We start from the raw sequence: 21431 nt of genomic DNA on the forward strand, positions 1-21431 counted from the left end.
CTATAGGAGGGAATTCATTGTGCAATAGAAGACCATTGCAATGTGGATTTTCATGGTGAGTCCAAGTGTCTCTCAGATGGATTAGCATAAGCACTCAGCACATCTTACTAATGGTGAGTGAAGTTTATCAGTTTCCTCTGCTGGTTTCCCTTAAGAGAAGCACACCAGTAATTGCATAATTTAAAGAAATGGAAACAAATTCTTGTAGGACAGACAGATATGTTAGGTAAATTAAAGGAAAACAAGTATCTGCAAAACACTCTGTTAACATGGCACTGTTTTAGGGGGCAACAAATGGGCATTTGGAGAAATGAAAGTTAACTTCTTTCCCAAGAAAGGGAGATAGGGGCTTTCCTCCAAGTTTTCCCACTTCACAAGAGTGTCTCTTTCCTTCTCAGACCCATCAACAGCAGATTCCTTCAGAAAATGTCATTTTAAATGATAAATGTATTAACTGAACCCATTGTGCAATAGTCTGCCTTGGGTGCCACAGACTGCAGACTTTGAAATAAGTATTGGAAAAATTACATGTCCATGTGCAAGTCTTGCACCTTCACCTACAGAATTAGGATGACAGTGGTTAAGATTTCTGATGCAAACCCTGGGGCATCTTATACTGCTTTACCTCACTAGTGCCTAAGGAGGTACTATTTAGACAGGTAGGTTTAAAGAAAACCTCATCTTTGGGAATCAAGATTACTGATACAGTGGATAATAATATCTTGGCTCCCTCAGAGACATTCCGATTGTATAGTGCTAGGGGTCTCTGCCATTGTTTATTAATTGATTGTAAAATCTATGTCACTTAATTATCTGTGACCACTGAGTTTGAAACTATGAAACATACATGTGAAAGAACTGAAGATCATCACAAACTCTATGTGTGTTCAGCTCTCAAATTTTGATCTTTTATTGTGATGGAACTAAGACACAAAGCAGTGCCAGACCCAGGCACTAGACAGCACGCAGAGTGCTGCATCAAGCAAAGAGACCTGGAAAGTGCATTACATGTGACAGACATTAATCATGCCACTGAATGCACTACTCAAAGATACTAGGACTATTTCTGTATTTTAACATAGCTAGACAAGCCCAGCTTCCTCTTGTCTAATTCCCACCTTGTATGGATGCAGCTCTCAAGCACGAAAAGGGAAAAATGTCCCTACAGATTGTACTGCCTGCTGATGCAGAACAGAGCATGTTGCTATCTGCAGCATAGACAGGCCAGGCATAGGCATGACAGGTCCCTTTTTACTACCACCTATCACATGGCAACTCTGCAAAAGCCACAAAGTTAAGGGCAGATACATCAGCTTGACACACACAAGCCCTGAGTGAGCCAACACATTCAGCAAAGTATGGGGGCACATGTCTGTGGAGCAACCAGCATCTTCACCCCAGCACGTGAACAAACATTCAATGTGCTTCATCCTGGTCCCAGACTGACAGGCCACTAAGGCAAGTCAGACCTATCCCAGACCACTACGGACAGCGATATGCTGTAAGATCCTGAACAGATCCAGAACAGAAGAGTTTTATTCCTTCGAGAGGAAGACAAGCTGCAGCCCCAACAGCCACATTACACCAAGCAGTTGACTCTTCAGCTATCTTAAAATAATTATTCCAACAAAATCTCCCTGTTTTCATAAGGTAAGGTACTTCTCATGTTCTGTCCTAAAGCTAAATGCTGTTTAAGACCCAAGCTACCCATATTGTAGCTGGTAGGATCTGAGCATTGAAGACAGAAACACTAGAAAGCCACATCAAGCCTCCCTGGATCAAGGCACTAGGAAGAGGCAGACGGAAAGACAGTGCCAACCCCTGCATTGGCTCGAGAGAAGGTTGCAGAGAGCAGTAGGAGCTGAGATAGCACAAGGGAACTGGACAGGAAGCTGCAGTGAAATGAGAATTTGGAACAGCTCTAGGAATCAGCAAGGGCCACTGGCCATCACCAAGGGCAAGCACAGGAGGTGCCAAGCAGAAGCACAGTGACAGTTTCAACTGTGACAATTTCATAAACCAAAGAGCTCAGGTTTGGAGATGGGGATCGAATTGGCTCACATCAGCCATTCATTTCTCTTTCTAGATCATCACTCAGTCCTGGATTCTGGAGCAGCAAAAAAAAACCACCTTGTCAAACCATCTGGAATTTTTTTTTCTTTTTAAATGAACGATGTTACGCATCTGCAAACACCAGATATTTCCCAGAGCAACCAATGCATTTAGATGCCCTTTCATGACTGAATTCTTCTGCACCCAGGAAAGGAGAGAGAGGCTTGGAATCCTCATTCAGTACAATGGTTATGCAGGACTAGATGCTTTGGCATAAGGCATAAAGTTGAGAGCGACCACTGCTCCTCCATTTCCCTATGAATTAATCACATCCCAAGGGGACTGGGCCACTGGCACAAAGTAACCACTGCCGGGGACATAAAACAATTCTTAGAATCATAGAATCATAGAATCATAGAATCGATTGGGTTGGAAAAGACCTCCGAGATCATCGAGTCCAACCCTTGGTCCAACTCTAGCTCATTTACTAGATCATGGCACCCAGCGCCACGTCCAATCTGCATTTAAAGATCTCTAGGGATGGTGAATCCACCACCTCTCCGGGCAGCCCATTCCAATGCCTGATTACTCTCTCTGTAAAAAATTTTTTTCTGATATCCAACTTAAATTTCCCCTGGCAGAGCTTAAGCCCATGCCCCCTTGTTCTATTGCTGAGTGCCTGGGAGAAGAGACCAGCCCCCACCTGGCTATAACTTCCCTTCAGGTAGTTATAGACAGTGATGAGGTCACCTCTGAGCCTCCTCTTCTCCAGGCTAAACAACCCCAGCTCCCTCAGCCTCTCCCCATAGGACTTGTGCTCCAGTCCCTTCACCAGCCTTGTTGCTCTTCTCTGGAGCCGCTCCAGCATCTCAATATCCTTTCTGAACTGAGGGGCCCAGAACTGAACACAGTACTCAAGGTGTGGCCTCACCAATGCAGAGTACAGGGGAAGGATCACTTCCCTGGTCCTGCTGGCCACGCTATTTTTGATACAGGACAGGATCCCATTGGCCTTCTTGGCCACCTGGGCACACTGTTGACTCATGTTGAGCTTCCTGTCAATTAGTACTCCAAGGTCCTTTTCTGCCTGGCTGCTCTCCAGCCACTCTGTGCCCAGCCTGTAGCGCTGCAGGGGGTTGTTGTGGCCAAAGTGCAGGACCCGGCACTTGGCCTTGTTGAACTTCATCCCATTGGAATCAGCCCATCTCTCAAGTCTATCCAGATCCCTCTGCAGAGCCCTCCTGCCTTCCAGCAGGTCGACACTCCCTCCCAACTTGGTGTCATCAGCAAATTTGCTGATGATGGACTCAATCCCCTCATCTAAATCATCAATAAAGATGTTAAACAGGACTGGACCCAACACAGACCCCTGGGGAACACCACTGGTGACCGGCCGCCATCTGGATGCAGCTCCGTTCACCAGCACTCTCTGGGCCCGACCCTCCAGCCAGCTCTTAATCCAGGAGAGGCTACACTTGTCTAAGCCATGGGCTACCAGCTTTTTCAGGAGTATATTATGGGAGACAGTATCAAAGGCCTTGCTGAAGTCCAGATAGACCACATCCACAGCCTTCCCCTCATCCACCAGGTGGGTCACCTGATCGTAGAAAGAGATCAGGTTGGTCAGACAGGACCTGCCCCTCCTAAACCCATGCTGGCTGGGTCTAATCCCTTGTCCACCCTGAAGGTGCTGTGTGATTGCACTCAGGATGAACTGCTCCATAACCCTGCCAGGCACAGAGGTCAGGCTGACAGGCCTGTAGTTGCCAGGGTCCTGCTTGCAGCCCTTTTTGTGGTTTGGGGTGACATTCGCCAACCTCCAATCATCTGGGACCTCCCCAGAGAGCCAGGACTGTTGGAAGATGATGGAGAGCGGTTTGGCAAGCTCTTCTGCCAGCTCCTTCATCACCCTGGGATGGATCCCATCTGGTCCCATAGACTTGTTAGGATCCAGCTGGCTCAGTAAGTCGGTCACTATATCCTCCTGGAATACAGGAGGGGTATTCAGCTCCCTCTCCCTGTCTACCAGCTCCAGAGGCCAGTTGTCTTGAGGGCCACCTGTCTTACTGGTGAAAACTGAGGCAAAGTAGGTGTTAAGTACCTCAGCCTTCTCCTCATCTTCCTTAACTATATTTCCCTCCAAGTCCAACAGAGAATGGAGGTTTTCCTTGCCCCTCTTTTTGTTATTAATGTATTTATAAAAGGACTTTTTGTTATCCCTAACTGAAATAGCCAAATTTACTTCAAATTCCACTTTTCTTTCCCTAATTTTTTTCCTGCATGACCTAGCTCTATCTGTAAATTCTTCATAAGTAGCCAGCCCTTTTTTCCATAGTCTGTAAACTTTCTTTTTATCCCTGATTTCTTGCAGAATCTCCCTATTTAACCAAGCTGGCTGTCTTCCCCTCCGGCTGGCCTTTCGGCACACTGGGACAGCCTGTTGCTGTGCATTCAAAATCTCCCTCTTAAAACATGTCCATCCCTCCTGGACCCCCTTACCTTTAAGGGTTGTTTCCCAGGGTATGCTCTGAATCAGTTCTTTGAATAGGCCAAAATCTGCTCTCCGAAAGTCCAAGGTAGAGGTTTTAATGGTGGCTCTCCTTACATCCCTGAGGACTGAAAATTCTATTATTTCATGGTCACTATGCCCCAGGCGGCCTCCAACCACTACATCATCTACCAGCCCCTCTCTGTTTGTAAATAGTAGGTCTAGCAGGGCCTTCCCCCTGGTAGGCTCATTTACCAGTTGATGAAGGAAATTGTCCTCTATACACTCCAGGAACCTCCTTGACTGCCTCTTCTCTGCAGTATGAAGCTCCCAGCAGATATCTGGCAGGTTAAAGTCACCCACAAGAACAAGGGCTGGAGATTTTGAGACATCTGCCAGCTGCTTGTAGAATAATTCATCCCCTTCATCATCCTGGTTGGGTGGTCTGTAACAGACTCCCACAAGGGTGTCAGCCTTGTTGGCCTTGCCCCTGATTCTGGCCCACAGGCACTCAACCTTGTCACTGCTGACCTCAACTTCAACAGAGTCAAGAGACTCTCTAACATATAAAGCCACCCCTCCACCTCTCCTTCCCTGCCTGTCTTTTCTGAAGAGCTTGTAGCCCCCCATAGCAGCACTCCAGTCATGTGATTCATCCCACCACGTTTCTGTGACAGCAACTATGTCATAGTTTTCCTGCTGCACTATGGCTTCCAGCTCCTCTTGTTTGTTTCCCATACTGCGTGCATTGGTGTACATGCACTTCAGCTGGGCCATTGATTTCATTCTCAACTCGGGCTCTATGCTCTTAGGCCTGTCTCTGGAGAGCCCAGTTGCCGTCCCTTCCCCCTTCAAACCTAGTTTAAAGCCCTCCTAACTAACCCTGCCAACTTATGGGCTACAGTTCTTTTGCCCTCCCTAGATAAATGAAGCCCATCTGCTTTGATGAGACTGGGCAACACGGAGTTCGCGCCATGATCAAAAAACCCAAAATTTTGACGATAGCACCATCCCCTAAGCCACCTGTTGGTAAGCTGGGCTTTCCTAAACCTCTCCTCATTCATCCCAGCTAGCACAGGAACTGAGGCAATTACTACCTGTGCTCCTGTCCCCTGAAGAGATCGGGTCAGTGCCTTGAAATCTTTTTTAATTACTCTGGTACTCCTTTTATTAATGTCATCACTTCCAACCTGGACAACCAACAGTGGGTAATAGTCTGAGGGTTGGATAAGTTTAGGAAGTTTTTTGGTAATATCCCTCACCCTGGCCCCAGGAAGGCAGCAAACTTCCCTGTGGGACGGGTCTGGCCGACATATAGGGCCCTCAGTTCCTCTCAGAAGGGAGTCACCTATTACAACAACCCTTCTCTTTTTTCTCTTACCTGTAGTCGTAACCCGTCCGGTAGGCTGGGGGTAACCAGAAGATCTTGTAGATAGATCCTCCTCCTGACTGTCCTCCAACAGACTGCCCGAGTCCAGGGCCATATACCTGTTTTTTAAGGGCACCCTGGCAGGTGAAAGGGGTCGAGAGGGGGTGTTTTTGCCTCTCTGACCAGGCACCTGTTTCCATTCATCCCCAACCCTATGGTTTGTTCCGTCTGCCTGATGGCAGGAGGGGCTGGGCTTCACCACCTCCTGCTGGGCTTCCTTAGGGGTCTTCCATCATGTCCTCCCCATAAAGCAACAACCTGGAGGGACTGTAGATGAAAACAGCACAATTAAGCTCCCGATGAAGAAATCATCTCAGATGGAAAACTCTCAGGACTCTTGCACTCTGCTGCTTTTCTTACAGATACAGTATACCTATACTGTACAGAGTAGAGGGTTTGCACACTTCCACCTCCAAGAGAGTGACATGTTGTAAATAGTGGCTGCAAAGCAGGGGCTTTCTCCTAGAGGTCTGCAAAGAAAAGAGGACCTCTGTCTGGAAAACAGTAAGAAATCAAATTTTGGGACATTTGAAGGACAAATTCTCTCCAGAAGTAAGAACCAAAATAAAGGGATGCACAGTTAGAAGGGGTGTCAAAAGTTTAACCTGTCTGATATCAATGTTTGTCCCACAGAAAAAGGGTTGGAGCAGCAACCACTATAGAATATGGTATCCACTCATGCCCTTGGAAGTAAAGGGGCATTCCACTATACCACTGGGAACAACACAGGACGCCCTGTGAAAGCCATGGAGAATCTCATGCAAGTGCAAGATTTGGCAGCAGTCTATTCTCCATTTGCTGATCTCTAAACCCAGTCCTTGGTCAAGAGGTGTGTGTGGCTCGGCTTCGCGAACGAAGATTTGGGAAGGGCTGTCCCCACGTGGGTGTGCCCTTCCAGCCTGCGCAGTGGATTTTAGGTGAGGCTCAGCGTGCACAGAAATGACCCCACCGTTTAAGTCCTGAGGTTCATCTGCCACAGGCGAGAGAGCTTGGACAGTGCCAGTGAAGTCCTCAGGACTAGAACCTACAGCCCCTGGCATTTCCCAGGAGGTGTCCCATCCAAGTACTAATCCGGGGCTGACCCTGCTTAGCTTCCGAGATCTGATGGGATCGGATGTCAGGGAGGCATTTAACTGCCTGGTCAAGAGGTACATCAGGAAATACTGGTATGACCAGAAGGTGAATGGACTCCAGATCTACTGCCAGGTCCCCAAGGGCTTTCATAGGCACAGGACCATTTAGGACCCGCTTAAACTTCATGGATTAAATTGGAGGGGTTTTTGACCACTGCTGGCTTTGCCTGGGATAGAGTTAGTTTTCTTCACAGTGGCTAGTACGGGGTTTTGTGTTTGTGCTGAACCCAGGGTTCATAATACAGATGTTTTATTATTGGTGAGCAGCACTTACATGGAGCGAAGGTCTTTTCTGCTTTCTGTATGGCCACACTGGCAAGGAAGTTGGGGGTGCATGGGAGGTTGGAAGGAGACTCAGCTGGGATAGGTGACCCAAAATGACCAAAGGGATATTCCATACCATAATACATCATGCTCAGCATACAGAGAGTGAGGAAGGAGAAGGGGGAGGGACATTTGGAGTGATGGCGTTTATTATCCCATGTAACTGTTATGCGTGATGGGCCCTGCTATCCTGGGAATAGCTGAACACCTGCCTGCCCATGGGAAGAAGTGAATTAATTCCTTGTTTTGCTTTGCTTGTGTCTGTGTGGCTTTTGCTTTCCCTGTTAAGCTACCTCTATCTCAGCCTATGAGTTTTTGAGCTTTTACCCTTCCAGTTCTCTCCCTGATCCGGCAGGTGGGAGAGTGAGTGAGCAGCTGTACAGGGTTTTGCTGGTGCCTGGGGTTAAATCACACCACCACTCTAAAAATTTGGCCTCTTTGTCATAGATTTGGGTCAATGCCTCTTTTTAACTCAAGATAAAAACTACAGGGTTGATGTCAAAGTAAAGTAAGAGCAAGATCCAGATGAAGAGTGTATATATCTAGTCCTCTGACTCTCTTGCCAAAATTTCAAGCTAAAAATATTATACATACACCTCCTTACTTATATGTAAGAAATTATCTCTATATATTCATAACAGCTTCAGGTTATTATTTATATGACAATGTAGGATGACTGGAGAATCAGGTCCCTCAAAATACAGACAAATACCTCAGCTCCTGCAAAACAAGTAATTCCTAGAAGACAATAGATTAAATCCAATTAAAGGAACACTTATGAAACACTGTCTGTAGAGCAGAGCTCCTCCCTCCCACAAATCCTTATCACAGTAGCTGGACATCTAGTTTGCTACATGCCAAAATATTTGTGCCTTGTAAAGAACGAGGCAGGAGATGGAATGCTAAAAACCTCTTTTTACAGTAGCCAAGTTGTCAGAGGAGGTGGGAGAAAGCAAACCACATGGAAAACAATTGCCAATTTGTGGTCTTGACCATTAAAAAATGGATCCCAAAATAGTCTGCCGAATTGTTTCACCCCGAGCAAAATTACCCATGAATACATATGCATGCACACAAAAACAACATCTCTTGACGCAGTGCTGATGGTGACTGCAGTCAAGGAAGAAGCATTACTGCATTCCACATTGTGAAAAGACCACAATGCAGTAATTATTCTGAAAGGTTTGCACAAAGCACAATTACTAAGCTAACATTATCCTATTATTGTTTGTTGCTATGGAGATAATATAATCAATATATTTTCTGGATTGATTTTTTTAATACTACTAGAACATTGCACAATATAGCAAGATTTAACTCAATGCATTAACTGATTTTAGTTTATGATTGGAAAAGTCTTGAGGCAATAGATTGCAATCCATCGCACGCCTATTATTCTATCAAGACACTTAATGTCAAAATCTCTGCTGCAAAAGCAAGTTTACCAGTTGAAAATCAGAAAAAGGATAACAAATTTCTCTGAAGAAAGGCAATCTTCTAAGCATGAATTTAACACTTATTTCTATTTTTCCTAAACCAAATGAAAATTACCAGACTGACTACAAAAGTAGTAGAAAAGCAAGTTGCGTTTAAACTCCCAACTTCAGATACTTATTTATTCCAGTGGGGATGTTTTGAGGCATTATCCTCCTACATGTAGTATAAACTCTCTCTGCAGCAACAAAGGACCCTGGGAAGATGGCACCAATTGTGACACTGTGCCAGAGCCCACTGGATGCAGATGCAGTCCACAGCCTTTGTCATCACCTCTTCCTGCACAAGCTCAGAGGAGTCACTCTCTATCTTCTCCCATGCCCAGTGAAGACAGTGGGCATTTGGCTATTGGTCTTAGTGGGTGGTGAAGCAAAATTATTATAGCCCCAGCCCTTAGTTTCCTTGCCCATAAAACTGTCCATGTACTTCCTTTCTTCCAAGTCTGCCTCTGCAGATGATAAGCTTTTAGCATATCAAGTGAATGCACAAACCCGAGTCTCAGAGCTTAGCAGGAGAGTAATATACTATAAGAGACTTGAATTCCAGCACTGTTGTTGTAGCCTGTTACCTCTCCTAGCAGGAGATGGGCTTGTCATTGTATAAGGTCTCAAAGCCTTTTAATGTATATTTGCCATAATTGTTCATAGAAGGATTTTAACAGGTTTTCCCCTCCCATGTGGTCACACTGTGGTAAATTGCCTTTTCCTCAATATTAGAATCATAGAATATTTTGGGTTGGAAGGGACCTTTAAAGGCCATCTAGTTCAATCCCCCTGCAATAAGCAGGAGCATCTTCAACTAGATGAGATTGCTCAGACCCTCATCCAACACAACCTTGAAAAAGTTTCCAGGTATAGGAAACCTCCATTTCCAGAAACTTGAGTCCCAAAAGTGATCATATTTTGTCAGCATGATATATGCTTAAGACAAAATTTATAAGTACAGCAGGCTAGACTTTACAAAACTAAATAAAAGGAGTTATGGTAACTTTTGAAAGCACCAGCACCTGTTAACTCCTGTGGCAATCCTATAGTTACACTTTTAAGTGCCAAAGCATTGCTTTAGCTGCCTTGGGTTAGACATCAGTACATAAGCATTTTGGCCATAGAGCATACAGCTGCTTGATAAAATGTAAAATCACAGCAATTCCACCTTCTCTCTTCCCTAAAGGCACTAGGTTGGGTGGTCTTGTCTTTCTATGTGAAGTGGGCTGGGGCTCAGTAATGTAACTTTTGGACTGTCTGGAGGGGATCCATCAGGAATGATCATTCAGAGATTAAATATGTTGCCTATGCAACACATCTGGCCCTTCTGGCCCAGGGGATAAGTAACAGAGTCCAGAATGCACATTCACAGCCCACCCCCTGCAAGATTGCTGTGCTGACACTAACCCAAGCAGATCTAAGGCTGGTTTACGAGCCACTTCCACACTCCCTGCTCTGACTGGCACAGATCTTTTTATTATGAATTACTACATGGGCACGTGCCACAGTGTACAAGTTAAGCACATAAATCTGGTTGTTTGCCTTCCCACTTTGCTTACTTTTATGTTAATTTATAAATTATTTTTCTGCTGAATAGGGCTTAGACAAGCAGGTACAGTCTCATTCAAACAGGCTACTGTCACATGTGCAGCCTTAAAGGACGCTATCTGCCAGTGCATCAGCACAGTAATGTATTGCGTAATACACATCTCTGTGTCAAATATGAAGAAAACCCCCATTTGTTTCAAACCACTGACTGAATGCTGTCCACCACAATGGCTTATCACGCAACAGCCCAGAAATTCTGCAAAAATGAAAACTCATTTAGCTACGATCAGGCAGGGGATATCAGTTTTGGTAACAAGAATTATACAATTACATTCCTAAGCAATTGGTCTCAATAACAGACAGACAGCATCTCTGGCAAATTGGCTGCAGGCCTGATTTTACCAGACTCATTCAGAGCAGAGCCTACCAGTGAGATCCCCTTATTTCAGTGCTAGGGGACTAAATATACTGCCTAGCAAAAGTAAACTAATCAGTGTCCTGCTGCAAAGGTTGAGTCTAAACTCACTATGCTCAGTTAAATACTGTAATTGCTGTGTGTCACCTTCTAGCCAAAGACTACAGTTTTTTTAATTAGTCAAATCATTAAAAAAAATCATCACAACACAGAGATTGAACTTTGATGCTGGAGGTTGACCTCACATCTAGCAGAGTCATGCAGCAGCAAGAGGCATGGCACAGGGGGATTTGTTGGCAGTGGAAATCCTATTCCTGCGCAGCAGGACTTCTCCTGAGGCTTAGATTTGGCAGCCCAGGTGTCCCTGGCCAGTACATTGAACCAGTCTGCTACAGAAAGATTCTGGGATCCTACAGCCTTACCTAAATGACTTTTCCCTCATCTCTTAGGATAAATTTCTTCACTAAAAGGGCTGTCAAGAACTGCAACAGGCTGCCCAGGAAAGTGGTTGAGTCACCATCCTTGGAGGTGTTTAAAAGACATGTAGATGTGACACTTAGAGACATGGGTTTGTGGTGGACTTGGCAGTGCTGGGTTAACAGCTGGACTCGATCTTAATGGTCTTTTTGCAACCCAAATAATTCTCTGTAAAACAAAGCCTTTGAGGGAACAGAGAAAAGACAGCCTTTACACAGGTCACACCATGGTGCAAAATGCTCATGTAAACCTCCTTCTCTACTATGTCCACAGCTAAAAATAATTGAACCTGAAACACTTGGCCCATAAATATGTGAGAAGGTGGATTTGAGATGAGAGGCTGGAGGGGAAGCCTGCACTACATGTTGCAGAGCTCCCTATGCTGGCTCTGGAGCAATGCTGTGCTCTGAGAGACGGGAGCTGTTCAAATGTTTTGACAGAACACTCCGATTCCTCGGGAATGTTTTTATTCTAGTCAATTGTGCCAATTCTGCACAGATTTCCAGCAGAAAGGAGGCAGACTGTCTGGGTCTGCTGAAGTAAAACGACTTCATCCAGAATGAAGAAAAAGTTGCATTTTCAGACTACTTTTACTCGATCCATAATTTTATTTGTTTTAGTCAGTTTTTTGGATTGCTTTCAATTTTACCTGGAAACTCTCTTTCCTAGCAGGCTCTAAAGACAGGCCAAAGGGCAACAAAACCCTGTGGAAAATTAAGGTCAAACAAAAGACCTTTGAGGACTTCTGAAATATAACTTGGTAAGTAAACAACGCAAATAGATAAACAGGGAAACCCAAAAATTAACCATGTACTAACTAGAAATGCTTAGTCTGGTTCTGCAAGAACCCAAACCCTCCATTTTTACATTTGTGGTTGTCTTTCAAAGGCTTGCTTTTTCCCCTTTGCCTTAGGGAGTTATTTATAGGGCTATTATAATTTGAGGTCTGGTCTTCTTGTGGCAGGTCCTCCATCCAGGAAATGAAATAGCATTAGAAAATGAAATCTCACGTTTATGAGGTCTCTGAGACGGCTCCCCTGGGGCTTTGGGGAGGAAAAAAAAAAAGGTAGTGAAAACACACACAAATATAACTACAAGATACTTGCAAGGTCCCTAATTCTTTTCTGCAATGAACTTTATGATACTATTTATTAAAATAGAGACCTCTGGTATAAGGTCACCAACTGCAACTTTTTCCCCCCCAAAGCTCTCCCCTTTCCCCCTTCTGTGTGATCAAGCACTTTGGCTGCAAGGTGCTTCTATCCTAGATTGCCCTCAGAAGTGGAACAAAACCAAGGATAAATCAAGTGCTACCCTTCCTCTTTCTGCCTTGTCACATATTTTTCACAACACATCACACATTGCAGCTTATTAACAGATCAAGGTAGATGAGTTCACTCCTTTGCAAAAATCGTGTATCAATAACCAATTTTTTATTCATACTTCTTTGTACTTCTTTCCTAGACTACTCTCTAGTGCCACAAGGTCCCTTATCCTATTAAGGGCTTATCACCTGCTGTTTCCTCTCAATATATTGATATAAAAGCAAATAGAGGCATATCAGTGAAGACTTTGGGGTTCCCCATCACCTTTCCCTGTGTGTTCAGAGACACTTCTCTCCAACATCTGCTCTTGCTATCTATCTTTTTTACTTTTTCCTGAGTGGAACAGGAAAAAACACACTCAGTCAAAGAATTACCACAGTTTAAAGTCCTACTCAACTTTCTAAAGAATATTACAACTTATCATTGTATGTGACTTCTTATATGGGTCCTTTAGCCCAGCTTTCACTAATCCTGCCTAAATCACTTCTGGCATCATGCTATGAAAGTTAACAGCTTTGTATGCTCAGAGAACTGAAAAAAGTCATCAGATAAAATGCACAAAAACTAGGGAAATTCATCAAATAGTCAAGATTAATTTGGAATTATTTTAATGTTTATTTCTTGCATAGTTTATTATGAAAACATGTATTTGAGAATATTTTGAACCATATACCTCAGTTTCAATTTCTTTTTCTCTTGTTTATAAGTTTCAATTTCCTTGTAGTAAGGTAAAATAAGTCACCAGAGTTCAGAGAGTTGTTTTTGCTACCTGAGTACTTAAAACTACCCCATCTCAATTGTCCAAAAAACAGTTCACTTTTTCCCCTGCCTTATTATAAATGATCAAAAATTCACAGAATATTTAAAAATTACAAAATACAAACAGGAAAAAATATTAATAGTTAAGAAACAAAATGAAAAGTTACAAAATCCAAGGATAACCCAAGACTATCATCCATTTCACTGCATTGCGTGATGATAAAAACCAAACCAGAAATATAGCACTTTGAAATAATTTTTTTAAAGCACACAGGTTTGTTTAAACTTTCTGTTGAAAATTCCTTCTTTTCTAAAAAACAAACAAAAAACCATTCAATAAAAACCCAGTCAGTTCTCAAACAAACCTGATCAGAATCCAACTCTAGCTGATTCTTGTTTCGCATTACCATCTAAATGTAGACATGTGCCAAGGCCTCTAAAGCCATGGAGAAATAGATGGACTTTTGACCTTTATATCCTCCTGATAAGATCAGTCCTTTCTCATGCTCCTTTCCTTCTAGGAAACTTGCACTTCTGGATCAAGCTGCGTAAGTACTTATCAAAAAAGAAAGCTCTCAAGAAACTAAAAGTTCATTTATTTCTAAGACATTAAGAAACTCCTGAGCACACAACAGCTCATTTACATCTGTCCCGCATCTGCAGCTATTGAAGCCTTCCCAGCCCTGCCCCAGTGACCACACTACAAACTCACCCTGCCCTTTCTAACACTGCATCCATTTGACTACAAGCCATGAGTATGACCTAATTTCACACTCAGTACCTCTTAGGGAAAGTTATATTTCAACTCTACATCCTTCTGGGGAGGGGAGAAAGCAGGGAGAACCCAGAGGTCATGAGTCTTACATCCAAGTAAAGGTACCAGGAGGGGATACCAGCCGAGGCACATCATAGGCAACTAGAAGGCAGCATACAATAAATACTAGTGATTTAACAACATGTTTGAATAGTCAGTTCCCCAAAATCTTCTATTCCTCAATATAAAGCCTTGCAGAAACCAAGCCTAGCTAGATGCAGCAGATCAGACCCGCAGCAGCTGTACCTGCCTACTCTCAGAAAGGATTGAGGAAGTGTCTTGCTTGCCACACTTTCAGGATGACTTGCTGTACAGAAGGCCAGCTTCTATTTGAAAAGACATTTCATGCTGTAAACATTTCTAGTGGAGCTTGCGATAGCAGCACTTGTAAGAAAACCCTAATGAAAATAAATTGTTATGTATTTACCCATATGTTGAGGAGCATATGGCTAATGCATTTAGACACTGCTAATGAAGTTAAGACTCTGCTAAATTTGTTGGCTCATGAATAACAACTGTTCTCAACAACCAATCTGAGCCTGCAACAATTTTAGCATTATAACTGATACCTGGCCATTATCATACATACTGGTCTTGATGACATGGAAGAACTGGCTTTCTGTATGTGGATTTCTCTTCATTGCAATAAGAAATCATATGAAGCTACTAAACTCCAAATTGACAGGTAACGTGAGCAAGTTACAACTTCATGTAAAATAACAGAGTTGCTCTTATTCATTGCAGCCCTGAGTCTATTGCTTTCTTTCTTAATTTAAAGGGCTAAAAGATTTTATTTAGTCCAACCCCATTCTCTTCAGGCCAGCGCCACACTGATGTGACTACAAACACTGAGGAGAAGACAATCATGACTAAAAAACAGTCCTGCTTTTTTAAGTCCACGTGTAAAAGCCCATTGAGTTTACTACAACACTTACTGTCCTCTTATTCAACTATACCACTATTGTGCTGCTCTTCAAGGTCCATACTTCTTCTGAAGTCCAAGGAAAATTCCAGTTTAAGTGACTACACTGGGTCTACTTGTATGCTACTACATTGCCACTATACATTATCTTCATTCTCTTAACCCAACTGCTGTGTGGCAGGGAGAAGCTGGGGTAAGCCACAGCATAACTCTACCCAATGGTCTTCTGAGAAACTGAAGTCCTGCTCTTGCAGAAGGGTGCAAGTAGCATTTAGTCAAGAGGGAGACAGCCAATTGTGATGTCTTGATTGCCTGCATTAGGTTCCCACAAACAGATAATGCGCTGACTTTGTCAGGTTACCTGACAATGCTAACATCTGATCAAAGGAGGCAGCACAAAATTAGGAAAATACACATTTTTGAAGGGAAGGGAGACTGGTTTTAGAGATGTAGAAATACAGACATAAACTCCAGGTTTTCTATCATGTTGCAGACCGTGACTTGACTAGGTTTAGATCTGCACCACATGCGGGTACAAGCATCCCAGTCTAGGATGGGGATGTTCCCACACATAAGAGAAGACCTGGAGCACCTGTGAGGTGTGTTCAGGCAGTCAGCAGCCCACAGAAGATGCCCACACACAACTTGAGGAGATAAGGACAGGTATGTTGGTGGTATTACAGCCACCCTTTCTGGTTCCCCACAGATAGCTATCAAGTTGAAAAATACACACTTCCTATCCCATTCTTCTCTTTTGCCTGCCAAAACAACACAAAGCCGTATGCAGGCTTTCACTGTCAATATAAACCATATTATTCTTGTAATTCAATCCGGGTCCACAGCCTGAGAGGTCCTTTTCCTCCCTTCCCCCTTTCCCCGTTTTTGCTCCCCTCACCATTTGCCTCTCTCTGACCTTGTTTAGGTTTACATGCTGTGTCATTAAATTTCAGAACAGTAAACACTGCAGCCTCTCTAAGCACCCAGACACTGCTTTCTAGGCTGAAAATTAGACATGGGGTTAATTTCATTCCTGCAAAGACTCTGCCTTTTATTTTTCTTTACATGCATCTCAAAGAATGCTTTTGGCAGATGCATAGCAGGGGGAAATAAAAATATTTGCTCTCTGCTTCCTCCCTACACTCCCCACTTTCTCCACTCCCACCCATATCCATAAAACAACATAGCCCAGCCAGATCCCAAACTGAAAACAAGACAAAGCACCCACACAGCCCCCACTGCCATTCAGCAGAAATGGGCCGCTCTGGGGTAGCCCAGGACCTTCAAATAGGCCAGACAGAAATAAACAGAGTAAACAAAGAGTATCCTGTCCAAGCAGAGAGGGGCTAAAGAGAGCGATGCCTTTCATTAACATGCAAGGCAGGGATGCAAGTACACAGACAGTCAAAAGCGTCACTGGAGCTTGCTAGGAGTAACAGGAGGAAAGCAACACATGATCATGCCATGACAAGGACCCAAAGCACATCATCCAACTGTATGCTGGGCACTGCTGCACATTCCACCTACCAAGGACCACAACAAGGCAGCCACCCATGCATGTACCACCACCCCAAAACACCGGAGGGGCCAGCCCCGAGGTTGCTGCAGCACAGCACAGCTCTGCAGAAGGCTGGGTAGGAAGCAGCACGCACAGGTACAGGACCAGGCGACCACGGCCATGCAAATGTCAGAGCCTGTGACATTTAAAAACAGTACAGCTGTCTTTTTAGGAGAGAGAGAGAAAAGCACAGCACAGCCCTAGCAACAGGTCAAGTGTTTGACACGGGTCTTCAGGAGAAAGGGTGATGCAGCACGTGTGCCTTCTTGGTTTCAGAGCATTTGCCCTAAAACCATTAGCCTGGGAAGTGATAGGAATTTTTGGTTTAGTTTTTCTGCAAATTGCTGCTCTGAAGGCCATGCAGATCCATGTGTGAAAATCCATGCTGTGTATACCCTTGCATCTCCCATTACAGGGCTATCACAAACAATCCTCATGTTTTTCTAGACCTGTAGGAAAGATGCAATACGTGGAAGGTGGGGGAATAATCAGGAGTCTGTAACAAAGCAGCAGTCTGTCAGCTGCAAGACTGCTCAGTTATTGAAAAAAATTGAACATGCTGCCTTTTTTAAACAGCCTAATCATATTTACTATTACATCAGACTTGCCCACCACAAACTGTTCTCATGCAATGGAAGAATTTTTAATCTAATATCTTGGACTCAGATAATTTCCCAGCTGCAGAACTGCAATAATTTCCTATCTTCTCATTGTTGAGATAAGCCGATTAACTTGGATATGTTTTAGTTTCAGAGTGCGATTATCTCCCTTTATTGTACTTGAGAGAGAAGGGGTGACTTACAGTAAAATAACTTTGTTTTCCCCAGGTCAGCTCTTAAAGTTTGCTTTTCTGTGATGGAGATAGGTCTTGGCTGTTGCATTTCCCTTAGCCCCTTAACTTTACACACTTCCTCTTCCTCTCTGAGACATTGTATTAATGGCAACTCTTATTTTACTCCAAGCAAATATACTGTTCAAGAGATGTCTAAAATAATTCTTAGGAAAAAAAATTTCATGGACAAAATGCTTTCATGTTTAAAATAGCTTTGAAAGTTTATTAAATGCCCCACAACCTAGAACTGCTACTCAAATTCTGCTTGTATTGTTTACTTGTTTTCAGGCACATTTGAAGAAGAACAACTGAAAAAAGATAAAAAAAGGATAAGGCCTGAACTTCTGTTCACATGTACACTGGAGCAAAATAGGAAACTCCATTTATTTCAGTAGAAGTGATTTACACCCAAGTAAAGGAGAAGACAAGCAAATCCTTGAATTTATGCCATTACAAATTGAAAAATACTGCTTACTCCCACAATTTTGTGGAGAGCTTTTGATATTTAATGTTTTTTTCTTAAATTCCCATGTCCTAGATTTACTCTGTTGTGTCAAAGGAACTCCCTCTCCTTGCTTTATTTTTTTTCATTAAGTTTCTAGCAATCATTTTCTGGGAGAAAAGCCTGAAACCATGAAATGAGGACACTTTTTGGACTGCAACACTGTATAGGTTGCAGTCTTTTGTTTTCCCTTTCTCTTCTAGATCTCACTGGTGTCCAGGACTTTTCAACATGTGTTATTTTGCAGACAAAATTTAACATTGGAAATGTAAGAATTACACATATGCAGATTCTCACATAGGCACATATCAATTCATTCCTCTTAGTCACTATTCATTAATTCCTTTGAAATAAACGTTCATGGGTTGAAATGCAGTAGTCTGATGACTTAGTGGGAGTGTTTTCCCTGCACAACATTAGCAATACTAAAAAAGAGTTGGCCTATTTAAAAGGGATAGTCTCTAAAAAACTAGTTCAGTGGAAAGACATGGTTGCATAAACATGGAAGTACCAGAACTTCTTCACATTACAGATGTAGCAACAGAACAGATCAACCTTTTGCTACTTCCTATAAAATAAAATAAATTAAATCCAGCCCAAACAAGCCACTGCTCGTGCACAGTTGTGCCCCTTGCAGCTAAGGCCCCTAAAACTATCCCTATTTTCAGGAAGGTGATGGGCAACCCCCGATTCTCCCCTGCTGGGAAAGAGAATGCGGACGATGTCCTCTCCTGACTGCAGTGAGAGCACTTGCGTCCCTGAAAATGCTCTCAGACAGCAGCCACAGTATAAAAGCAGTGCTCCCATTACTGACGCGTTGCTATGGGCACTATCCTAAGAAAGCAGCCACAGTCGCACATCCAGAAAAAATGGCAAAATATATGAGAGAAGAAAGAAAAATTGCAAAGAGCTGGGACTTATCCCTACCTTTCCTACTGGCAGCAATAGGATGGTAGGGAAGATGGATGGTGAAATGTCACAGCCTTGGACATGCAGCCTGGCGGTGTTGGTGGCTTTGCATCACTCGACTGTGTTTCAAAACCCTGTCTGGAATTGTCATTTCTCGGTATACCAAGATATAATTTCTCGGCTACCTTTATTTTATTTTCCTTCCTAACAGTTACTAAAATCAATTTTATCTTTTTTTCATGAGCCTGCTTTAAGTTAATTTATTCTAGTAATGAAATTTGCCTAACAAATCATATGATCATTTTGGATCATAGTTCCTAAAAACTTTACACTTGTACATAGGTACAGGGCAAGAATATCTCCAATGTATCAAAATAATTTCATCTCTAGGCACCTTTACTGACAGCAAGTGTTAGCAGGTGACTAATGATAACTGGATTTCACCACTAAGGAGCTACAGAACGAGTAGCTTTCCAGATGCACTGAAAACAGAGTGAAGGTGAGCTGGTCTGTATTCCACACCACCAGCATCCCTTGGAAGTTGAAATCACTCTGCCAATTCTAGTTCAAATTAATCTAGAGTGGATTAAGTCTACCTTTTACGCTATTTTCTAAATGAAATCAGATGTACATGTAAAAGCGGTATTTAAAAGGTTTTTATCAAATAATGAGTCAGATATTGACAGAACAATCACCATGAAGACCAAGGTAAGAAGCAATATATGGCCATTAATAATTCAAATCTCAGCATGGATATTGATGACCATGCACTTAAAAGAGAAAACTGGGCAGCAGCTGGAGTTGGCCCAGATTTTCTGAAAAGTTGTTGGACTACAACAGAGGCACACTAGAGAGATTTTACTGTAAGATCCAAACAGATAAATGGCAGCTCCTCATTATTGAGATATCAGACCTTCAACAAAATTACTGAAATTGAGAAAGGCACAAAACACAGCATTAGTAGGCTATTGAAAGAAGACAGAAAAGAAAAATAAGGGAATGAAATCTAGAGGCAGAATTCCAGTACCTCCCCTTCCTTCCAGTCCCAGTACTTGGGGCACAGAGCAACAGCATTCTGCAACACCTAATTCCTGTTATTGCTTAGGAGCAAGCAACATTAAAAGCTTTAAAATAAATGTGTACAATCAGCAAAAGTACAAACAAACAGAAAGGTTGTAGGAGCCAAAACCACTCAGAACAAACCAGTTGGGACTAGTTAACATAATCTCCTCTATTCACATAACTAAGTTTGTTTCACTGAGGGCATGAACTTTCTTGAAAAAGCTCAAGTAATTAACTGCAGGAGCTCACACATTTTCTTTCCCTCAAGTTTCCTTTACCCTCAAATTAAAGTTGCTTGCACACAACTGCTTCTACCAATTCATTCAAAAAGCTGTTTTTCTTGCCCCCCTTTCCGAGGGACATCCTTAAAGAGATGGTACCACTGAAGTGTAGGATTCCCTTCAATTCCTCCTACCTTCCTATCACTTTGAATAGATAGAAAAACATATCCTACCTCACGGAAAAAGAGAAGGTTTCCAATGAAAGGAAGAGGTGGAGGATGTCGGATCCCTACTCTCCTTAGTTTGGAGAATGCAGATGTGGAGTACCTGAAAAAAAATAAGGTACTAAGTTAATTTTAAATCTTTTCATGACAGGACTTGCTACAGTAACGAGTTCAGATTACTTCCCTGCATTCAGGGACGGAGAAGATGCTTTCTCTCTGTATTGGCCAAACAGAAATGCCAATGAGGTGACATTGCCCAGCAGCACCTCAGGTCACAAGCAATACACTGGTGCTTCAGAGAGGGCAAAAGAACCAAGGGACTGCAAATTGAGCAGTGGAATCAGAGAACTGCTCCTCTGCCCACAGAGCACCTTGTAAGTCAGAAGTGACTCTCCAAAAGTACACGAAGTTATAAACAAGATGAAAATAAGCATTTGGGCTTTGACTTCTGTGGTACAGCTGGGAAAGAAACAAGACAGATTTTCAGACTTATTTTCTTCTTCAATCACATCTATCTACACAGATCACAGACCAAGAATTCAAACTAGTCTCTGTTGTCCGTGAGCCAAGACATTGTCAGTATGTACAAGTCAAGCCCAGTATTTGGGCCAGATACACTGATTAAGTGATTTTTAGAGCTGCCAGTCAGCAAATTAAACAAATATAAAAAATACAGGGAAACAAAACCCAGATTGAAAAGCTTCATGCATCCCTTGTTTCACATGAAACTGTAGCATGTTGACAGGGACAATACTGGAAAAAAAAGGAAAAAGAAAAACCCAACCTCAGAGCCATTTTTTTCCCCTTCCCTTCCCTCCCCCTTTATTAATACAAACAATGGATTTAAGTCAATGGACTTCAATTAGTGAAATCTGAAAGTGCAGGAGCTAACAGCAGCAGCTTTGATTACCCAAAGACACCATAATACTGAATACTGTCATGCTGAACACAATCACTAGGAG

At 42.9% G+C, this 21431-nt stretch overlaps 1 protein-coding gene across 3 annotated transcripts in view; it reads right to left on the minus strand.

Annotated features, from left to right (window-relative positions):
• Positions 1–21431, minus strand: part of TBXAS1 (thromboxane A synthase 1) — a 274193-nt gene that overhangs the window by 167616 nt on the left and 85146 nt on the right. For 2 of the 3 annotated variants that reach the window (XM_071551088.1, XM_071551087.1), the window contains exon 3: positions 20479–20572. The exons of the other annotated variant lie outside the window; for it this stretch is intronic. In XM_071551088.1, the coding sequence (XP_071407189.1) occupies positions 20479–20572 (94 nt within the window). The remainder of the gene's footprint in view (positions 1–20478; positions 20573–21431) is intronic. 3 annotated transcript variants of the gene reach the window in all.

Source organism: Pithys albifrons, chromosome 3, assembly GCF_047495875.1.
Source record: "Pithys albifrons albifrons isolate INPA30051 chromosome 3, PitAlb_v1, whole genome shotgun sequence".
In the NCBI taxonomy this organism is placed as follows: domain Eukaryota; kingdom Metazoa; phylum Chordata; class Aves; order Passeriformes; family Thamnophilidae; genus Pithys; species Pithys albifrons.